Source organism: Molossus molossus, unplaced genomic scaffold (genome assembly GCF_014108415.1).
Source record: "Molossus molossus isolate mMolMol1 unplaced genomic scaffold, mMolMol1.p scaffold_m16_p_18, whole genome shotgun sequence".
NCBI classification, from domain to species: Eukaryota; Metazoa; Chordata; class Mammalia; order Chiroptera; family Molossidae; genus Molossus; species Molossus molossus.
The window spans coordinates 4,938,795-4,961,340 of NW_023425353.1; the positions used below are offsets into that span (position 1 = coordinate 4,938,795).

General features: G+C 43.9%; 1 protein-coding gene across 3 annotated transcripts in view; it reads left to right on the top strand.

Moving 5' to 3' along the window:
* EOGT (EGF domain specific O-linked N-acetylglucosamine transferase) overlaps nt 1-22,546 on the top strand; it is a 64,004-nt gene that overhangs the window by 39,149 nt on the left and 2,309 nt on the right. For all 3 annotated transcript variants that reach the window (XM_036267416.1, XM_036267413.1, XM_036267415.1), the window contains exons 15-17: nt 5,447-5,508; nt 7,679-7,798; nt 12,091-12,193. In XM_036267416.1, the coding sequence (XP_036123309.1) occupies nt 5,447-5,508; nt 7,679-7,798; nt 12,091-12,193 (285 nt within the window). The remainder of the gene's footprint in view (nt 1-5,446; nt 5,509-7,678; nt 7,799-12,090; nt 12,194-22,546) is intronic.

Consider the following 22,546-nt stretch of genomic DNA (forward strand, 5'->3'; position numbering starts at 1 on the left):
TAGTTTGCCTCTGAATCATGCCTTCAGTATTAAATTGACAATGAAATTTGAACATATGTTACAATAATAGTTAACATTTTAAGATAGCAACTGGATCCTGGCTGTGTGGCTTAGTTGGTTAAGCATCATCCCACACACCAGGAGGTATCCAGTTCGATTCCTGCTCCATCCCCAATAGATGGCGTGCAGGAGGCAGCTGAGTAATGTTTCTCTCTTAAGGATGTTTTTCTCTCTCCCTCTTCCTTCCTTTCTCTGAAATCAATAAAAATATTTTGTTGTTAATCCTCACTCGAGGATATTTTTCCATTGAGTTTTAGATAGAGTGGAAGGAAGGGCGGGAGGGAGAGAGAGAGAGAAACATCAGTGTGAGAGAGATTTGAACCTGCTACTCAGGTACGTGCCCTTGACTGGAAATCGAACCCATGACCCTTGGATCCAAGGACCAACGCTCTGACCGCTGAGCCAAACCGGCCAGGGCTAAAAACATTTTTAAGCCCAGCCGGTGTGGCTCAGTGGATTGAGAGTCGTCCCATGAACTGAGAGGTCCTGGTTTGATTCCTGGTCAGGGCACATGCCCTGGTTGTGGGCTCGATCTCCAGCATGGGGTGTACAGGAGGCAGCTGATCAATGTGTCTCTCTCACATTGATGTTTCTCTCTCTCCCTTCCTCTCTCTCTAAAAAATAAATAAAAACATATTTTTAAAAAAAATGATAGCAATTAGAATTATTTATTTATTTGAAAAATCTTCCCATATAATTTTAGTATATTCAGTAGGCCAAATTAGTTTAAAATTTCTCTTTTATAGGGAGAGAGAACAAATGTTGGAGGCATTACAGGGGAATAACGCAAAGCCATCTTCAGGTTAAGAAAAATTCTCCTCTTAAAACCTGGATCTTGCCCTGGCCAGTTTGGCTCAACGGTTAGAGCGTCGGCCTGCGGTCCTGAGAGACCCGGGTTCGGTTCCCGCTAAGGGCGCGTACCTCGGTTGCAGTTTGTCCCCGGCCCTGGTCGGTTGTGCGGGTGGCAGCCACTCGATGTGTTCCTTTCGCACTGATGTTTTTCTCTCTCTCTCTGTTCCTCTCTCTCCCTCCCACTCTACCTGAACAAAAAATGGAAAAATGTCCTTGGGTGAGGATTAAAAAAACAAAAACAAAAAAAACCTGGATCTTGGGAATTTTGTCAAACAGGCTTGCCCCAAAAGATCATATATCACTGTGAAACAATATTAAACTATTCAGTTACTCAAAGTGACAATAAAATATATCAAACGTAGGTAGCCTAGGTTAAGGGTTAATGACTGCTTTTTTTTTTTTCTTTATTGATTTTTAGAGAGAGAGAGAGAGAAACATCTATGAGAGAGTACATCAGTTGGCTGCCTCCTGCATGCCTCCCACTGGGGGTTGGGCCCACAACCTGGGCATGTGCCCTGACCAGAAATTGAACTGGCGACCTCTGGGTGCATGGGTCGACGCTCAATCCACTGAGCCACACACTGGCTGGGTGGGGTTAATGACTTCTTACTTTCGAGATAATTAATGTGGGACTCCAGTGTCTGAAGGACTGCAGAGCTTGGACTGAGTTAGATGCTCCTCAACAGGGGATGGGGGCTACAAACATACACACAGATACACTCAGATACAGACACACACACACAGATACACTCAGATACAAACATACACCCAGATACACTCGGATACAGACACACACACACATATACACTCAGATACAGACACACACACAGATACACTCAGATACACTCAGATATAGACACACACACAGATACACTCATAAAGACATACACAGATACACTCAGATATAGACACACGCACAGATACACTGATAAAGACATACACAGATACACCCAGATACACTCAGATATAGACACACGCACACAGATACACTCAGATTCAGACACACACACAGATACTCTCAGATCCAGACACACACACAGCTACACTCATATAAAGACATACACACACAGACACTCAGATACAGACACACACACACAGATACAGACATACACACATACACTCAGATGTAGACACAGACATACACACAGATACACTCAGATACAGATACACCCAGATACAGACACACACATAGCTACACTCATATAAAGACATACACACACAGACACACAGATACAGACACACACACAGCTACACTCATATAAAGACATACACACACAGACACACAGATACAGACACACACACAGATACTCTCAGATACAGACACACAAATACACCCAGACACACACAGATACACCCAGATACAGACACACACCCAGATACACTCAGATACAGACACACCCAGATACAGACACACACAGATACACCCAGATACAGACACACACACCCAGATACACCTAGATACAGACACACACCCAGATACACTCAGATACAGACACACCCAGATACACCCAGATACAGACACACCCAGATACACCCAGATATAGACACACACACAGATACACCCAGATACAGACACAGATACACCCAGATAGACACACAGATACACCCAGATACAGACACACACAGATACACCCAGATACAGACTCTCAGATACACTCAGATACAGACACACACACAGATACACTCAGATACAGACACACACACAGATACACTCAGATACAGACACACACAGATACACTCATATGGCTGCCCACCCAGGACCCAGCACCCACGAGTTGGGAGGCTAACCTCGTGGTAGGCCACATGTGCTCGTTGAGGGTGGTGACAGGGAATCACAGCTGCCACAGGTCCCTCCCTCATCCCTCAGGGTCAGCCGAAGAGGGCAACCCGCAGAACCTTAAGTCTCCATGAACACTCGGAACGGAACCACACATACAGGGCAGGGATTGAGAGTTCTTCCAGACAGAGACGGAGACAGAGCCTGGGCCAGCAGCCCAATGCGGCTCCCCAGGCAGGGCTCTGGGCAACCAGGGGACCACCGTGTTTCTTTTCCTGAAGTGACAGTAGAAAGTAGCACAGAGGAGGGGGAGTGTGGGCCGCAGACAGCCGCCAGGGCTGCAGGGCCTTGGGCGGTGGTCACAGGCTGCAGTCTCTCTCTGCTGCCAGACTGGCACTGAGCAGGGGCTGCTGCCCGGCCCAGGGCGGCCAGTGCTGGGACGTCAGCTGGATCTGCAGTGTGCAGGCGAGGGGGGAGGCAAGGCTCAAGTCTGTCTCCCTGATCCAGTTTGAATGGGATTTTAAAGGGTTTCAACAGTGATCTTCCCGGAAGGTGGACCTTTGATTCTGAAAGGTTTCCCTCTTCAGGTTCTAGTCACCTGGGTCTTTTATTTATTTATTTTTTATTTTATTATTATTTTTTTTAATCCTTATCCGAGGACATTTTTCCATTTTTTGCACAGACAGAGTGGGAGGGGGAGAGAGGAAGAGAGAGAGAGGGAAACATCGATGTGAAGGGACACATCGAGTGGCTGCCACCCGCACGACCAACCAGGGCCGGGGACAAACTGCAACCGAGGCACATGCCCTTAGCGGGAACCGAACCCGGGCCTCTCCGGACCACAGGCGGACGCTCTAACCGCTGAGCCAAACTGGCCAGGGCGTCACCTGGGTCTTTTAAATGGTCCAGGGGGCAGGGGCAGTTCAGAGTTCCTGGGTGGTACTGGCGAGGGGCTTATCCCAAGTGTAGACTTTGGTTCGGGGACTTGTTAGAACAGGAAAGGAGCTGTGGGCTGTGGAGCTACAGCCTGGCTCCTGCCTCTGTGCGCCGCTCGCAGGGTGCAGCTGATGGTGATGCTGCTGGGACGAAGTGACGTACACCTAAAGCCCTGAGAAATGCCACACAGCCCGAGTGCACAGTCAGGGGTGCTTGCGTAGCCATCGGTGTTGCGTACCCTGTATGCCACAGGCACACAACACAGGACACAGACACAGACACAGGGTACAAGAAAGGGCCTCAGGCACAGGCACAGGACACAAGCATAGGACACAGGCACAGGACTCAGGATCAGGACACAGGCACAGGACTCAGGCACGGGGCACAGGACTCAGGCACAGGACACAGGAAACAGGACACAGGCACAGGACTCAGGCACAGGACACAGGACTCGGGCACAGGCACAGGACACAGGACTCGGGCACAGGACACAGGACTCAGGCACAGGCACAGGACACAGGACTCGGGCACAGGACACAGGACTCAGGTACAGGACTCAGGCACAGGACACAGGACTCGGGCACAGGCACAGGACACAGGACTCAGGCACAGGACACAGGACTCGGGCACAGGACACAGGACTCGGGCACAGGCACAGGACACAGGACTCGGGCACAGGACACAGGACTCAGGCACAGGCACAGGACACAGGACTCGGGCACAGGACACAGGACTCAGGTACAGGACTCAGGCACAGGACACAGGACTCGGGCACAGGCACAGGACACAGGACTTGGGCACAGGACACAGGACTCGGGCACAGGACACAGGACTCGGGCACAGGCACAGGACACAGGACTCGGGCACAGGACACAGGACTCAGGTACAGGACTCAGACACAGGACACAGGACTCGGGCACAGGCACAGGACACAGGACTTAGGCACAGGACACAGGACTCGGGCACAGGACACAGGACTCGGGCACAGGACTCGGGCACAGGACACAGGCACAGGCACAGGACATAGGACTCAAGCACAGGCACAGGACACAGGACTCGGGCACAGGACACAGGACTCGGGCACAGGACACAGGCATAGGACTCAAGCACAAGACATAGGACTCAGGTACAGGTCACAGGCACAGGACACAGGCACTGGACACAAGCAGAGGCATAGGACACAGGACACAGGGACATGGCCCAAGACACAGTAGAGGCCACAGGGCACAGGCATTTCTGAAGAGCAGGGAGCCACTGTGTGGGTTAAGGGACATTGAGGACCATGGCTATGATATTAATACTTGATTCATTTGCTTTTTAATTTCTGATTTCTAACAGAATAATTGTTTTTCTGTATAGAAATATTGAAAATATTTTTCTGCCAAGAATTTAGTATTTTCAGAGGATGAGCTCCAAAGCACTAGTGGTTTTTCCCCGAGATGAGATGATGGATAGAAAGAAAAGTCTTAACATAATGTCCGGAACACAGTAAGTCCCAGGAAATACATGCTGAGACTGGAGGGAATAACTAGCAAGTGGAAATAACAACAGCTAACACGGGGGAGCCTCTGTCCCGAGGACATTGCTCCCCTGAACTTTGTCCTCTCAGCCTCGTGACAACCCAGAGCAGGAGGATTGTAGGGGGGTCACATGTCTCGGGCGGAGCTGACACTTGAACTCAGTTAAGGGTTAGACAATAGACCTAGAGGACATTTCATAGATGAAAAATATTTTATACGGGAAATAGGAAATGTGAGGACTCAAATAAAAGTAAAACCAAAGAGAAGGAAAATCAATTTTAAATGTCTGTTATTTTCCCAGCTCCTAAACGCACTGAAAACAGTGTCTACGTTTGAAGTCCAGGTTGTGGATTACAAGTACAGGTAAGTAACCACCCCGGGCCAGGCTGCCGTCTCTGCCTGGACGAGCGGGTGGAAGGGCTGCCCGGTGGAGTTGTTGGCACTGCAGGCCTGGCAGGGGCGAGCAGATGCCCTCAGCGAGCGCGGTGGGCAGGTGGGGCCCCGGGCACGGGGCGGCTGCTTTTCGGCTGCCCCGGCCTGAGATTGCTCACCATCCAATTTTCCAAGGAAAGCGATGAGTCTAGATTGTCTTTTGAAATTTCTGAATTTTTTTAAGTTAGCAACAAATTGGAAATTAAAATAAAATGTTGTGGGCCTAGTTTGCCCTGCTAGCTGCCACTTTCAACTTTTGACCCAAAATTAGTTATGTGTAAATAATCTGAGGATCCTAAGACTAATAAGAAAGTTTTAGAAATGTTACATGTAAAACATTTACATTGCTTTAAAAATTCTGACACAATAAAAGGCTTCGAAAGACAGAAGCGCCTGTCACTGCCCGGCCGACCCTGAGCTGTGAGGTGGTGCAGTGCAGGTGTGTCCGGTGGGAGTCAGGCTGTACAGAGAAGTTCCAAAGAAGGGGAAGCTTTGTCTCCCACCCGCGTCCACCCACGGTCAGTCTTGTTTTCCACACTGAACACACGAACAGTTTCTATGTTAAAAAAGAACAAGTGTACATTTACCAGCCAAAGGGCGTCTAATATGGGCGGTGTAAACTCACCAGTGTCCGACGCCACTCGCATACTCGCTGCTTCACGTGCAGGCTTGTCGGGTCCCTACTGCGCCGGTCACAGTCTTCACAGTAGGACTGCCTCCTGGGGATGGCTCTTGTCCTGAGGACCACACACACCGCATACACGTGGACAGTTGTAAGAGCAGGGACCCTCCACTGAGACGTGCTATTGCGCTTCTCTTGTCTCGTCTCAGTCTTTGAACAGTCCTGTGAGTGGGCAGAGCTATTCCCGTTGTTCGAATTTCACTGCCTGGTGACACCCTCACTGCTGCCTGAGGTAACATGGCAGGCAGGAAGGGCTTGGGCCTCGGGCTGAGAGTGGGGTGGGGGCACCTCTGAGGCTCTGTTGTTGACTGGGTTTCCCAGAGGAAGGAAGATGACAGTGAGTTCAGACCTTGCCAGTCTGGGGGTCGTGTTAGTAACGTAGTCACACGGAAGCTGAGGCCTGAGCCTTGGGCGTTTTCCATAACTAACGATTCGAGGGCATATTCAGCTGGGCGACTGCCCGTCCTCCCCTTGGCATCACTTGGCATTGCTAGGGAAACTGAGGCACGTGTACCTCACGGAAGATGCATGGTGCTGTGTCCTCCCTTTCCTTGTGTGGGTGCGGGCTTTGTGTTGTGTGTGAGAGGAAGCTCTTTAAAGAGAGGAAGCTGATTAAGAGGAATTCGCTTTCCCTTAGATTCAAAATGATCTTGCTTCTTTCTTTGTCCGACTTTGGGTTGGTGGGACTGCTAGGCTGGGAGCCTCACCCTGCGTTTCTTCCCGGACTCTCTTCAATGCACCTTTTTGGCACTGATTTCAGTTCAGAGTCCACGTCTTTCAGTGTCTTGAATTCAAAGGACACTCTCACTCCTAATGCCCTCAGGTTGTGGACTAGTCTGTATGAAAGGCAAGACAATGCTCGGTGGTATCGAGATCATTTTAGTTATTCAGATGACATTGACTAAGTCAGCTCACACCAGGAGGAATTAAATTCCTATCTTTTAAAATCACTTCATCACCTTACGGAAATAGTTTTCCATTTGGTGCCTGTGTACCATAACATCTCAACCCTTGCTAATTTCACTTTTTCAAAGAGAGAAAGCAGGCATGACGCCTAGAACTTTGCCTTGCAAAGGTACCTACCTACATTTGAATAATACTTTTTAGTTTGATTATATCTATTTGTACAGTTTTGTTTATGTGTTACTGGCTTTCCATTTACGATAGCTATAAAAGTTTCCTTCTAGGATAAATGCATTTAAGTCTTAAAAAAATGAGTGTTTACTTAGTAAATGATAAATTATTGACTCATTATGTTATTAGATACTGGAATAGACTTGAATTTGGCAAAAAAATTATGGTGGGATATGATTTAAATGGAGAAAGACACTTGTACAAATATTACTATGAGTCATGAGCTCAACTAACTTACTATTTTCTCTCTTCTCACCACCCATCTTGTTGTCTGTATGTTCACAGGGAACTCGGGTTTTTGGATCAGCTAAAGATCACTCACAACACGGATATATTTATTGGAATGCATGGCGCTGGTCTCACCCATTTACTTTTCCTTCCGGACTGGGCTGCTGTATTTGAACTGTAAGTGTTTGGGGCAGTTCACGTCAAGGCAGGTCATGCATGGTGCTCGTTATGACGAGACTTCCACTCAGAGCAGGAGGCTCATCCCCGGAAGTCCTGTCCCATAGGCACCTGGAAAGTGAGAAAGACCTAAAGCTAAGTGAGAGCCTGTAGCGAAAGCACCACCTGCTCCTCCCCGTCTCAGTGGGAGATGGGAATCTGTGGTTTCTTTTTCTTTTCTTTTTTATTATTTTTGTATTATTGAGTCTATTACAGATGTCCCCCATGTCCTCCCCTTTGTCTCCCTCACCCTGCACTGTCCCCCCCCAAGCCTTTACCACATTACTGTCTGTGTCCTTGGGCTATGCACATGTGCATGTACGTTCTTTGGTTGATCTCTTCCCATCCTTCCCTCCCTCCTTCCCTCTGAGATCTGTCTGTCTGTTCTATTTATCCATGCTTCTGGTTGTATTTTGTTCATCAGTTTATTTTGTTCTTTAGATTCCACATATAAGTGAGATCATGTGATATTTGTCTTTCTCTGACTGGTTTATTTTGCTCAGCATAATAATCTCTAGGTCCCTCCATGCTGTCACAAAGGGTGAGAGTTCCTTCTTTTGTACAGCCGTGTAGTATTCTGTTGTGTAGATATACCACAGTATTTTTATCCACTCATCTACTGATAGATACTTGGGCTGTTTCCAGATCTTAGCTATTGTAAATAGTGCTGCTATGATCATAGGGGTGCACATATTCTTCCTGATTGGTGTTTCAGGATTCTTAGGATACAGTCCCAGAAGTAGAACCACTGGGTCAAAAAGCAGTTCCATTTTTAATTTTGTGAGAAAATTCCATACGATTTTCCACAGTAGTTGCACCCATCTGCATTCCCACCAGCAGTGTAGTAGGTTCCCTTTTCTCCACACCCTCGTCAGCACTTGTTTGTTGATTTATTGATGGTGGCCATTCTGACCAGTGTGAAGTGAGACCACATTGTAGTTTTAATTTGCATCTCTCTGATAATTAGTGACATTGATACTTTTTTATGTGTCTGCTGGCCATGTATATGTCCTCTTTGGAGAAGTGGCTATTCAGGTCCTTTGCTCAGTTTTTTTTTTTTTTTTTTTTTTTATCCTCATCCGAGGACATTTTTGCATTTTTTGTACAGACAGAGTGGGAGGGAGAGAGAGGAAGAGAGAGAGAGGGAAACATCGATGTGAAAGGGACACATCGAGTGGCTGCCACCCGCACGACCAACCAGGGCCGGGGACAAACTGCAACCGAGGTACATGCCCTGAGCGGGAACCGAACCCGGGTCTCTCCGGACCGCAGGCGGACGCTCTAACCGCTGAGCCAAACCGGCCAGGGCTGCTCAGTTTTTTTTAAATAAGATTTTTTGTCTTCCTGGCGTTGAATTGTATAAGTTCTATATATATTTTGGAGATCAACGCCTTATCTGATAAATCATTGGCAAACATGTTCTCTCATATGGTGGTTTCCCTTTTCGTATTGTCGATGATTTCTTTTTAGTCTGATATAGTCCCATTTGTTTATTTTTTTCTCCATTTTCCTTTCTCTTGGAGACATCTCTCCAAAAATATACTCTGAGAGATGTCTGAGATTTTACTGCCTATGTTTTCCTCTAGGACTTTTATGGTTTCATGACTTACATTTAAATATTTTATCCATTTTGAGTTCCTTCTTTTATATGGTGTAAGTTGGTGGTTATCTCTTTTAACATGCCTGTTCAATTTGTTGAAGAGATTGTCTTTACTCCACTGTATGCTTTTGCCTCCTTGGTAAAATATTGAGTGTGATGTCTTGGGTCAATTTCTGGGCTCTCTGTTCTGTTCCATTTATCTATATGCCTGTTCTTCTGCCAATATCAGACTGTTTTCATTACAGTGGCTTTGTAGCATAGTTTGATATCCGGTATTGTGATCCCTCCAACTTTGTTCTACTTTCTCAAGATTGCTGAGGCTATTCAGGGTCTTGTGTGGTTCCATATATATTTTTGGAGTATTTGTTCTAGATCTGTGAAATATGCTGTTGGTATTTTATTAGGGATTGTATTTACTCTATAGATTGCTTTGGGCAGTACAGACTTTTTTTTCTTTTTCTTTTAGCCGAGGGAGAAAGGGAGGAAGAGAGAGAGAAAAACATCGATGTGAGTGAGAAACATTGAGTGGTTGCCACCCACATGACCCCAACCAGGGCCAGAGACAAACTGCAACTGTGGTACGTGCCCTTATCGGGAACTGAACCTGGGACTCCCCGGTCCAAGGGCCGATGCTCTTACCACGGAGCAAAACTGGCCAGGGCAGTATGGACATTTTAATGATGTTAATTCTTCCAATCCATGAACTAGGTATATGCTTCCACTTGTTAGTATCATCCTCTATTTATTTTTTCAGTGACCAGTTACCCGAGTATAGGTCTTTTACCTCCTTGGTAAAGAAAAAACTACAGCCAACATCATACTCAATGGGAAAATCTAAAAGCGTTTCTCTTAAGATCAGGAACAAGACAGGGATGTCTGCTGTCACCACTCTTATTCAACATAGTATAGGAAGTTCCAGCCACAGCAGTCAGACAAAAAGAAGAAATAAAAGGCCTCCAAACTGGAAAGGAGGAAGTAAAACTGTCCTTATTTGCAGATGACAGATATTGTATAGGGAGAATTCTAAAGACTCCACCCAAACAACTACTAGAGCTCATAAATGAATTTGGCAAAGAAACAGGAAAAAAATTTAATATCCAGAAATCGGTGGCATTTTTATACAGCAATAATGAACTCAAGAAACCAATTATACAACCCCATTTGCCATTGAATCTGTGATTTCTTTCTTGGGGTTCACTCCTGTGTGCCTCTCAAACTGAGCCCCTCCTGCACTCAGTGAAATCACTCTGTTGAGAGAGCTGTGTGTCACACACCCATGTGCACAGACGCATTGTTCACAACAGGCAAGATGTGGAGTCACCCAAACGTCCATAGGGATGGATGGAGAACAAGGTGTCGCTTATACACACAATGGAACATTATTCAGCTTTGAGAAGATGGAAATCTTGTCACATACTGCAGCATGGCTGGAGCTTGGGGATGTTATATGAAGTGAAATAAGCCAGTCATAAAAGGACAAACACTGTGTGATTTCACTTACATGAGGTCTCAGGGGGTCATGTCTACAGACAGGAAGTGGATGCTGGCTGCCAGGGGCTAGGGCAAAAGAGGAGTGAGTGTTAACTGAGTGATAGTGTTGAAGATGACATTCTGGAGGTTGGTGACACAATAATGTGACTATACTTACCACTGCTGAACTGAACACCAAAAATGGTTAAGATGATACACTTTATGTGTGGTGTTTTCTGCCACAATTTTTGAAAGGTGAGAATTGGAGAACCTGTGCATCTTATGAAGAACAGAGCCCCAGCCCAAGCCAGCCATCTGCCTCACTCCCTGGTTCACACCCAGAAATGGGGTCAGTGTAGTTGTGCTAGACCTGGTGTTCCTCCACCTCGTGGCTGGTTATGGAGACATGGCCTTCTCTCCCATACTAATTCCACACCAGGCCTCACCTTAAGTTCTGACACAGCCTTTATTACCAGGATTCCTCCCTTTGCCTCCAAATATCTTAATTTTATGGTTTCACTTTAAAAATGACTTGACTTGGTATTTAACTGAAAGTCTACCTAGAAAACTGTCATGAACTGCCACACCATGGAAGACATTTAACAAATATACATTACAGAAATAGGCAGATAATTGTGGATTCAGTTCCAAGCCTTCATTTCTCTTAGAGAGGGAGGGAGGGAAGCAAGGAAGGAGGAAGTACAGAAATGTAATTGAGAAAGCTCAGGCCTTGGAGTTCAACAGGCCTGGGTTTAGTTTCTGCTTCACTAGCTCCGTGACCTTGGAAGTGTTTCATAGGTGCAAAGACGGGTATTATGAGAAAATATAAAATTCATAGTCAGCCCTGTTGATAAAGGTCTGTCTCCATTCTATTCTGTTTTTTAAAAATTAAAGTATCTAGTTATGAGAACATTTTAAAAATATGGTGTGGGGCAAAAGTAGATTTACAGTTGCTTGCATGGGATATAATACAATAATTAATCAATAATAACACAAGAATAAACTTTGTTTCATGTATTCACAACTGTGAACCTGCTCTTGCCCCACCTGTAACCACCCTCAGTTTTGTTTACTGTTTATACAATCTTTAGCAAGAACCTATTTGGAAGGTGCATTTTCCCCAGAGAAATGGGGTTGGGAAAACTGCAGACAAAGTCTCCTATGTGGACCTTTGGCCCCTTAGGTACAACTGTGGAGACGAGCGCTGTTACCTGGACCTGGCGAGGCTCAGAGGCGTGTACTACATCACTTGGCAGAGACAGAACAAAGTCTTTCCTCAAGACAAGGTAAAGTGAAATGGCAAAACTCACCTTGTTCTGCCTTTTAATTATTTTAAAGTGTCTATTAATATGAAAAACTATCATTGAACTTCAAAGAGAAATTGTTCTCTGGAGTAGTGAGTTGTTATATATCGTATTTGCAAATTGGAGAAAGAGGGTCATTATTTACTCTGTATTTTTAATGCTAATAAGAAAACTTTATGAGATTTGGGCCTAGAAAAGTCCATTAAATTATATATAATAGGGATCAGCAAACTATGGACCAGCAGGCCACATCTGGTCCACCATCGTTTTTATACATAAAGTTTTATTGTGACACAGCAGTGCCCTCTGTTTGTGTGTTATCTGTGGCTTCTTGTGCCCTTCATGGCAGAGCTGAGGAATTGTGAAAAGACTGTGTGGTTCACAGAGCTGAAAATATGTGTTATATGGACTTGACTGAAAAAAATTTTGCTGACCTCTGAGGTAGAGCATGAATTAAACCAGTTGCTTTGGCCAAAGTAGATTCCTCTGAGGCATGAAGAAAGGAAGGCAGAATAGATAATGCAGACAAGGCACAGAGAAGAAAAACTAGTCCCGGCTAACTGCCTGGATGGGACCCTGGCCACATCTGGCATTGAAACAGAAAGATGGAAATAAATATGGAGGGGAGAATGAAAATGGCATAAGAGTAAATGGAAGCTACACAGACCATCTCCCAGGACCAAACTGGAATTACAACTAAAATAAAGACAAGTCATCAGCAAAACCAATTGAAGAGCAGCTGGAGAGAACCCTTACAACCAGGGACATAAAGAGGACCCCAAATCAAGATAGGTAGGAGCTGTGGAGACATGAGAGGGCTGACTGGGTGCCCATGGGCAGCAGCTGAGGGCTGTCTTAGCTGTGATGGGTTACCTCTGATATGTTGGCAGTTAAAACCCCAATTCAGGTCCCCAGCACAGAGTGGCAGAACAGAGAAAGGTGCCCACGTAACACCTGGCTGAGAAAAACACCAGAGCAGAGGTTTCGTCTGTCAGGGAGAGGCACAGGGAGCACCAGCGCTTCCCTGAAGGGCCAGTGCACTAAATCAGCTACAGCCACTCACCCTGGGCTCTGACAGAGGGAAGGCGGACTGGACTGGAACTGTGTGAAGAGAGTGGGGGCACTGGGGAGAGAACTGGGAAGGAGGCCATTAGGAGTTTTATGCTGAATCACTCCCTCATAGGACAGTAGCCATCTTACTCAAAGAGCCCTGGGGAGAAGCAATAGCCTCTCCCTCAGGAATTTAACACCACTCACTGCAGAAATGCAACCCGAGGCTTCTTAATAGCTAGAGACAACCAGCAAGCAAGGAGAGGGGAAAAAAACGCCTCTGAAAGATTTGAGATTTGGACCTGGCCTCAGTGTTGGTGGTCTTGGCTCTGAGGACTGAACTGTGAAAGCTGAGGCCTGAGTTCCTATGCTGAACCCCTTCCCCATTGCTTCATTAGCTATCTCTGTCAAGTAGCCTCATCAGAACAGTTTTAGTCTGGGGGAGAAGCAACTGCCCCTCCCTCAGAAATTAACCATGAACCTGTGGCTCTGGAGACTGAGCTTTGAAGGCAGAGGCTTGAACCCCTGCACTGAACCAATAATCCACACTACAGAAACCACTTTATTATCAAAGCAACTTTAACCTAGGGAAAAGCAGTAGCCGCACCCACTTTTAATCATCTTACCCTGTCCACCTGAGGGATTTTTCATTCAGTTAAGGGCTACATCCTGAGGCTCATTAAGTAACTGAGACTAAATAACCTGCAGGCAAACACTATAGGGTACCAGAATCTTTGCTTGGCCTGGACTGTCCCCAGGAAAGTAAGACTAGACATTGATGTTTAACACGGGCCCTTCCACACTCATCTAAACCCAGTAGTGGGAGCCACAATCAGAGGAACACTGATAGCACAGGGAAAATTTGATAGGCTTCAAAATCCATTGAGATAGCCAAAATGATAAAACAAAGAAACAAATCCCAAATGAAAGACCAAGAGAATTCTACAGAAGAAGGGATAAATGAAATGGAATTAAGCAAGTTATCAGAGGTAGAATTCAGAGTAATAATTATGAGGAAGCTCAACAGCATTAGTAAAGATATAGAAACAATGAAAATCAACCAATTGGAAATGAAAACCACCAAGTGGAAAAGAAGAATGACATAGCAGAAATAAAGAACATATTGGAAGCCCAGCTGGTGTGGCTCAGTGGTTGAGCGTTGACCCATGCACCAAGAGGTCGCCAGTTCAATTCCCAGTCAGGGCACATGTCCAGGTTGTGGGCCTGATCCCCAGTGAGGGGCATGCAGGAGGCAGCCAGTGAGAGTTCTCGTTCATCGATGTTTCTATCACTTTCTCCCTCTACCTTCTTTTTGCTCTCAAAATCAATAAAGAATAAAAAAATAAAGAACACATTGGAAAGAATAGCCAGTGTATTAGAGGAAGCCAAGGATCAGAGCAGTGAATTAGAAAAATATTACCCAATCAGAGAACCAAAGAGATAAAACAATTCAAAAACAGGAGGACAGTTTAAGTGAACTGTGGGACAATATGAAATGAAACAACATCCACATCATAGGAGTTGAAGAAGAAAATGAACAAGGGTTATAGAATATATTTCAAGAAATAGTGACAGAAAAGTCCCTTAACTTGGTGAAGGAAAAAGGCATATAAGTTCAGGAAGCACAGAGTCCCAAGTAAGAAGAACCCAAAGAGGTCCACACCAAGACACAAAATAATTAAAATACCAAAAATTAAAGACAAAGAGAGAATCTTAAAGGCAGCAAGAGTAAAGCAACAGGTTACCTACAAAGGAGACCCCATAAAGATATCAGCTGATTTCTCAACCGAAACACTATAGACCAGAAAGGAATGGCATGAAGTATTAAAGATAATGAAAAAGAAGCATCTGAATCCAAGACTACTCTATCCAGCAAAGCTACCATTCAAAATAGAAGGTGAAATAAAAAGCTTCTCAGACCAAAAAACAAAAACAAAAACAGGCTAAGGGAATATATTAGCACCAAACCAAATATTAAAAGGACTGCAGGAGAAATAGTGAGAGGAACATAACCATAATAAATAAAAATGGCAGTAAATAAGTACATATCAATAATCTTAAATGTAAATGGATTAAATGCTCCAATCAAAAGACACACAGTAGCTGAATGGATAAGAAAGCATGACTCATATATATGTTGCTTACAAGAGCCCCACCTCACAACAAAACACTCACATGAGTTAAAAGCGAAGGGATGGAAAAAAATTTTTCCGAGCAAATGGCAAGGAAAAAAAGCTGGGGTAGTAATAGTCATATCTGATAAAATAGACTTCAAAATTAAGGCTATAACTAGAGAAAAAGAAGGCCACTACATAATATTGAAAGGATCTATCCAACAGGGAGAATATAACCTTAATAAACATATGTGCACCCAATAGAGGAGCACCAAAATATATTTAAATCTTTTGGAGGACTTCAATGGAGAAATTGACTGCAATACAGTCATAGCAGGGGACTTCAACACCCCACTGCCATCACTGGATAGATATTCTAGACAAGAAAATAACAAGGAAACAGAGACTCTAAATGATGTACTAGATCAAATGGATTTAATAGATATTTACAGAGAATTACATCCTCAAACAACAGAATTTACATACTTCTCAAGTATACACAGGGCATTTTCAAAGATAGACCACATGATAAGACACAAACTAAGTCTCTACAAGTTCTAGAACATTGAAATCATACCAAGCATCTTCTCAGATCACAATGGCATGAAACTAGAAATTAATTATAGTAAAAACACTAAAAATTCAAACACATGGCGGCTAAATAGCATGTTATTAAACAATGAATGGGTTATCAAGGAGATCAAGGAAGGAAGAAATAAAATAATTCCTGGAAATCAATGAAAATAAACACACAACAATACAAAATCCATGGGCTGTGGTGAAAGCAGTCCTGAGGGGGAAGTTCATAGCACTACAGGCCTATTCAAGAAACAAGAAAAACTTCTAATAGACTGTCTAACCATACAACTTAAAGAACTGGAACGTAGACAAAAGGAAATAGAAAAGGTCAGAGGAGAAATAAATGACATAGAGACTTAAAAACAACTAGAAAGATCAAGGAAACAAAGATCTGGTTCTTTGAAAAGATAAACAAGATTGATGGTCCCTTAGCCACACTCAACAAGAAAGAAGAGAGGGTCCAATAAACAAAATCAGAACTGAAAGAGGAGAAATAACAACTGACACCACAGAAATACAAAGGGTTGTTAAAAAATACTATGAAAAATTACATGCCAACAAAATGGAACAATCTAGGCAAAATGGACAATTTTCTAAAATCACAGTCTTCCAAAACTGAACCATGAAGAGATAAAACTTGAACAGACCAATAACAACTAAGGAAATTGGAGATGTAATCAATGAACTCCCAGCAAACAAAAGCCGGGGTCCCAAAGGCTTCACGGGGGGAGTTTTGCCAAACATTCAAAGAAGAATGAACACCCATTTTCCTCAAATTATTCTTAAAAAATTCAAGCCCTGGCCTGTTTGGCTCAGCGGTTAGAGCAGCGGCCTGCGGTCCAGAGAGATCCGGGTTCAGTTCCCACTATGGCCACGTACCACAGTTGCAGTTTGTCCCCGCCCCTGGTTGGGTCGTGCGGTGGCAACCACTTGATGTGTTCCTTTCCCGTCGATGTTTCTCTCTCTCTCCCTCCTACTCTACCTGAACAAAAAATGAAAAAATGTCCTTGGGTGAGGACAGAAAAAAAAAAAAAATCAAGAAGAAGGAAGACTTCTGAGCTCTTTTTATGAGGCCAGCATAATCCTAATTCCTAAACCACAAAGAAACTACAAAGAAAGTAATCTACAGGCCAATCTACCTGATGAACATAGGTACCAAAATCCTAAACAAAATATTAGCAAATTGGACCAGCAATACGTTAAAAAAATTATTCAACATGACAAAGTGGGCTTCACCCCAGGGATGCAAGGCTGGTACAATATTTGCAAATCAATAAATGTGATACGCCACATAAACACAATGAAAGATAAAACCGTAAGATCATGTCAGTAGATGCTGGAAAAGCTTTTGACAAAATCCAGCACCCGTTTCTGATAAAAACGGTCAGCAATGTGGGAATACAGGGATCATATCTCAACATAATAAAGGCCATATATGTAAGACCTACAGCCAACATCATACTCAATGGACAAAAACTAAAAACATTTCCATTAAGAACAGGAACAGGACAGGGTTGCCCACTTTTGCCACTCTTATTTAACATAGTACTGGAAGTCTTAGCCACAGCAATCAGACATGAAGAAAATAAAAGCGATCCAAATTGGAAAGGAGAAAGTGAAACCATCATTATTCGCAGATGACATAATATTATACGTAGAAAACCCCAAAGAGTCCATCAAAAATCTACTAGACTTAATAAGTGAATTAGGCAAGGTAGCAGGATACAAAATTAACATCAAGAAATCGATGCATTCTTATACACCAATGATGAACTCACAGAAAGAGAAACTAAAAAACAATCCCATTTACCATCACAGAAAAAAAAAAAAAAAATTAAGATACCTAGGAATAAACTTCATCAAAGAAATAAAGGACCTATTCACAGTAAAGTACAGGACATTGAAAAAAGAAATAGAGGAAGATATAAAAAAGTACAAGCATATACCTTGTTCATGGGTTGGAAGAATTAACATCATTAAAATGTCCATACTATCCAAAGCAATCTATAGATTCAATGCATACCTCATCAGAAACCAACGACATACTTCACAGAACTAGAACAAATACTTCAAAAATTCATATGGAACCAAAAAAAGAACCCGAATGATGACAGCAATCTTGAAAAAGAAGGAAAGAGTAGGTGGGATCACAATACTGGATATCAGGTTATACTACAAAGCTACTGTAATCAAAACAGCCTGGGAATGGCACAAGAACAGGCAGATAGATCAATGGAATAGAACAGAGAACCCAGAAATTGACCTAAAACATTATACTCAATATTTGACAAAGTTGGCAAGAACATACAATGAAGTAAAGACAGCCTCTTTAATAAATGGTGTTGGGAACACTGGACAGCTCCATGCAAAAAAAAAATAAAAAAATGAAACTAGACCATCAACTTACACCATAAACAAGAATAAACTCAAAATGGATAAAAGACTTACATGTGATTCATGAATCCACAAAAATCCTAGAAGAAAATGTAGGCAACAAAATTTTGGATATCGTATGCAGCAGAATTTTCACATGATACAACACCTAAGGCAACAGAAACAAAGGAAAAAATGAACACATGGGACTACATCAAACTCAAAAGCTTCTGCACACCAAAAGAAACAACCACCAAAATGTAAAGGCAACCCACTGTATGGGAGAGCATAATTGCCAATGATACATCAGATAAGGGGTTAATTTCCAATATATATAGAGTGCTCATACAGCTCAACAAAAGGAAGACAAAGAACCCAATTAAAAAATGGGCAGAGGAACTAACTAGACACCTCTCCAAACAGGACATACAAATGGTTAAGAGACATGAAGAAATGCTCAACATCACTAATCATCAGAGAGATGCAAATTAAAACAACAATGAGGTATCACCTCACACCTGTCAGAATGGCCTCCATCAACAAATCATCAAACTACAAGTGTTGACGAGAGTGTGTAGAAAAGGGGACTCTAGTACACTGCTGGTGGGAATGCAGACTGGTGCAGCCACTATGGAAAACAATATGGTGTTACCTCAAAAAATTGAAAATTGAATTGCCATTTGACCCAGTGATCCCACTTCTAGGAATATACCCTAAGAAGCCTGAAACACCAATCAGGAAGAATATATGTACCCCCCTGTTTGTAGCAGCACTATTTACAATAGCTAAGATCTGGAAACAGCCCAAATGTCTATCAGTAGAGGAATGGATAAAAAAGCGGTGGTACATATATACTCAATGGAGTACTATGCAGCTGTAAGAAAGAAAGAGCTCTTATCCTTTGAGACAACATGGGGGGACCTGGAAAGTATTATCCTAAGCAAAACAAGCCAAACAGAGAAAGACAGGTATCATATGATCTCACTTATTTGTAGAATATAATGAACATAACAGTCTGAAGAACAGGGTAGTCCCAGAGACATGGAAGTAGGGTACAGACTGACAATCCCCAGAAGAGGGGCTGAGGAGGAGAGATAAACCACAGAACTTATATGCTTGTGTGCATGACCAATGGACATGGACAACAAAGCTGGGGACAGGGCAGGGAGGAAGGGGGAGGTGAGTGTCAATGGGGGAAAAAGAAACATCTGTAACAACAAAAAAGAAATCGATAGCATTCTTATGCACCAATAATGAATTCACAGAAAGAGAAACTAAAAAGCCATTCCCATTTATCATTGCAACAAAAACTGTAGATACCAAGGAATAAACTTAACCAAAGAAATAAAGGATTTATTTGCAGAAAACTGCAGTACATTGAGAAAAGAAATACAGTAGGCCCTCGTTTATCACAGTTAATCAGTTCTGGTCTCTACCGCCATAAATGAATTTCCACGAAGTAGGATTCTTTATAAATCAAAAATTTTCACAGAGCATAGAAAACTTGTTAATGACATTCTGAATATATTTTCTAACATTATTAAAGCCCTCTAGACATGAAATAGCACCCTTTAGTCATCCTTACCCTCATATTACTCAATATAGTAGACAAAATAAGACATATTAGATGTTACAAATATATCATTATTATTGTACATTTAATTACACACACAATTCTTGCACACAACCACTAACCTATGAAAATAGTGCAACTTGTTCGATGATGAAGCGATGAAGATGAAGAGATGTACTGCACCGCAAAGAAGAGCACAGTTACTGCTGCTCTGCAGGCACGACCTCAGTAGGAGAGTCTTCAGGTGGTGCAGTATCCTCAGCAGGTGCATCGTCGTATTCTGCTGAAGGAGCACTAGGAGTAGGCAGTGGGTTTCTGGGTGCGCGGCTGAAGAACATTGTGATAGGCAGTTGCTGGCGCTGTCTTTTCATATGCCTGAGGAGGCTTTGGTAGGGTTCTATTGCTCCATCAAGTGCATTCCGGAACCGCAATGCACGCATCATTTGTGGGTCCCATTCACCAGTCATGCCCTGTACTTCCTTAATAGTTCTCATGACTTGCGAGAGACACTCAGGTGTAAGGCCAACGTCCTCCTCCTGACCCCCAGGAACTTCTGGCTGCTTTTCCTCCTCCTCACTCACAGACTTAGTCATCTCCACCAGATCCTTGTCAGTTAAGAGATCTGAATATGTCTCCAGCAGCTCATCCATGTCATTGCAGGTCATATCCATGAAACCTCCTCCCAGCATCCGGGCTAGCCTAACTGCCTTATCCACTGCCGAGTTGCTTATATCCGCTGGGGTGAATCCTCTGTAGTCATGGACACTTTAAGGCCACAACATCTTTCAGCTGGCCTTCATGGTCTCTGTATTTACGTCCTTCAACGCAGCCTGGATATTCTTCAGACAGGTCGCAATGGTATACTGCTGCCAGTACTCCTTCAGCAAGAAGTTCTCCTCAAGGTCCGTGCCTTCAACGAGGTGCTGCAGGGTGTTTCACGTGTAGAGGGCCTTGAGCGCGCGAATAACGCTTTGATCCGTGGGCTGGGTCAGCGAAGTGGTGTTGGGAGGAAGGATCTTGATCCACACACTGTCGTAGGATAGGTCTCACACATGACCTCTGGCATTGTCCATGAGGAGAAGGACATTAAACTCGAGTCCCTTCTCTGCGAGATACAGCTGACTTGGAGGATGAAGCACTCATGGACCCAGTCCGATGACAGCTCCTTTGTGATCCAGCCCTTGTCGTTGTGCATCCAGTGCACTGCCAGCAGGTTCTTGTTTTTATTCTTCCAGGCCATTGGGTTCTTGGCCTTGTAGATAAGGGCAGGCATGAGCACAAATCCCTCAGCATTTCCACACATAACGATAGTCACACAATCCTAATATGCCTTAAAACCATGGGCCTTGGCCTCATCCTTGAAAATGAACGTCTGGGAAGGCATTATTTTCCAGAACAGCCCTGTTTCGTCCATATTGAACATTTGTTCTGGATGATACTTGCCCTCCTCAAGGATCTTCTGGAACGTGTTGTTCACATAGTCAGCACAGGCAGCTTCTCCATGGAGAACAACACTCTTCAGATGATACCTCTTCTGGAACTTCTCGAACCAACCCTTGCTCACTGTGAAATCCATGAACGTTGCAGAAGAGTGTCCTGGTTGAGGTTCGTCTGCCATAAAGTGTTGATAGAGCTGCCTCGTCTTCTCCTGGTGACCAGTGAATCCATGGAATGGTTTTCTTGTGGCTGTCGCTGATCCAAACGGTTAGGGAAGACTCCGTTTTCACTATGAACTTATTACAACTTGTCATTATGTGCTTTGCTTCCTTGTTGAAAAAGACAGTAGCCATTGCACGGATTTTTTCCATCTTTACGGATGGAGTGAACGGTAGACTCATTCAAGTCGTAATGGCGGGCAACCTCCATGATTTTCTTGCCATCTTTGGTCATATCCAAGAGTTTCACCTTCTCCTGGATGGCAAGCATCTTCCTCCGGTGCTTAGTTTCATCGTCAGAAGGCTTAGAAGCAGCAGCACGTTTAGGAGCCATTGTGGGGCTTAGATAAAAGTTCTCAGAAATTGAAAACACTTACAAGAGCAAAGATGCTTCTGATGCGTAGCCATGTACAAGTGTATATGAGAGAAACGAACTTGCATGAGGCTGAGCCAATCAGTGGTCAGGATAGGAAGAGGATAGGATAGCCCATCAGTGAATATTGGCTTGGTTTCACTACACCTGATATTTTGGAAAAAAGTTATTGCCCACACACAAGGAGTGGTCGAGCAGTTGCACCTGGCGTTGAAGGATTTGTGGGGTGCTCGAATACAGAGGCCTACAGTCCATACGTGCAGTGATTTTAATTGTAATGTAATACAGGGTGTATAATTGACTCAGACAACCAAGCGCGCACTGTATCATTTTCACTATCTCGATCAACTTTTTAATGAATATATTTGAAAAAACCCACAATAGAGTGAAGCTGTGAAAGTCAAAGCGTGAAGTGGCAAGGGACGAACTGTAGAAGAAAATATAAAAAAGTGGAAGCAGCCCTGGCCGGTTTGGCTCAGCGGTTAGAGCGTCGGCCTGCGGTACAGAGAGACCCGGGTTCGGTTCCCGCTAAGGGCATGTACCTCGGTTGCAGTTTGTCCCCGGCCCTGGTTGGTCATGCGGGTGGCAGCCACTCGATGTGTCCCTTTCACATCGATG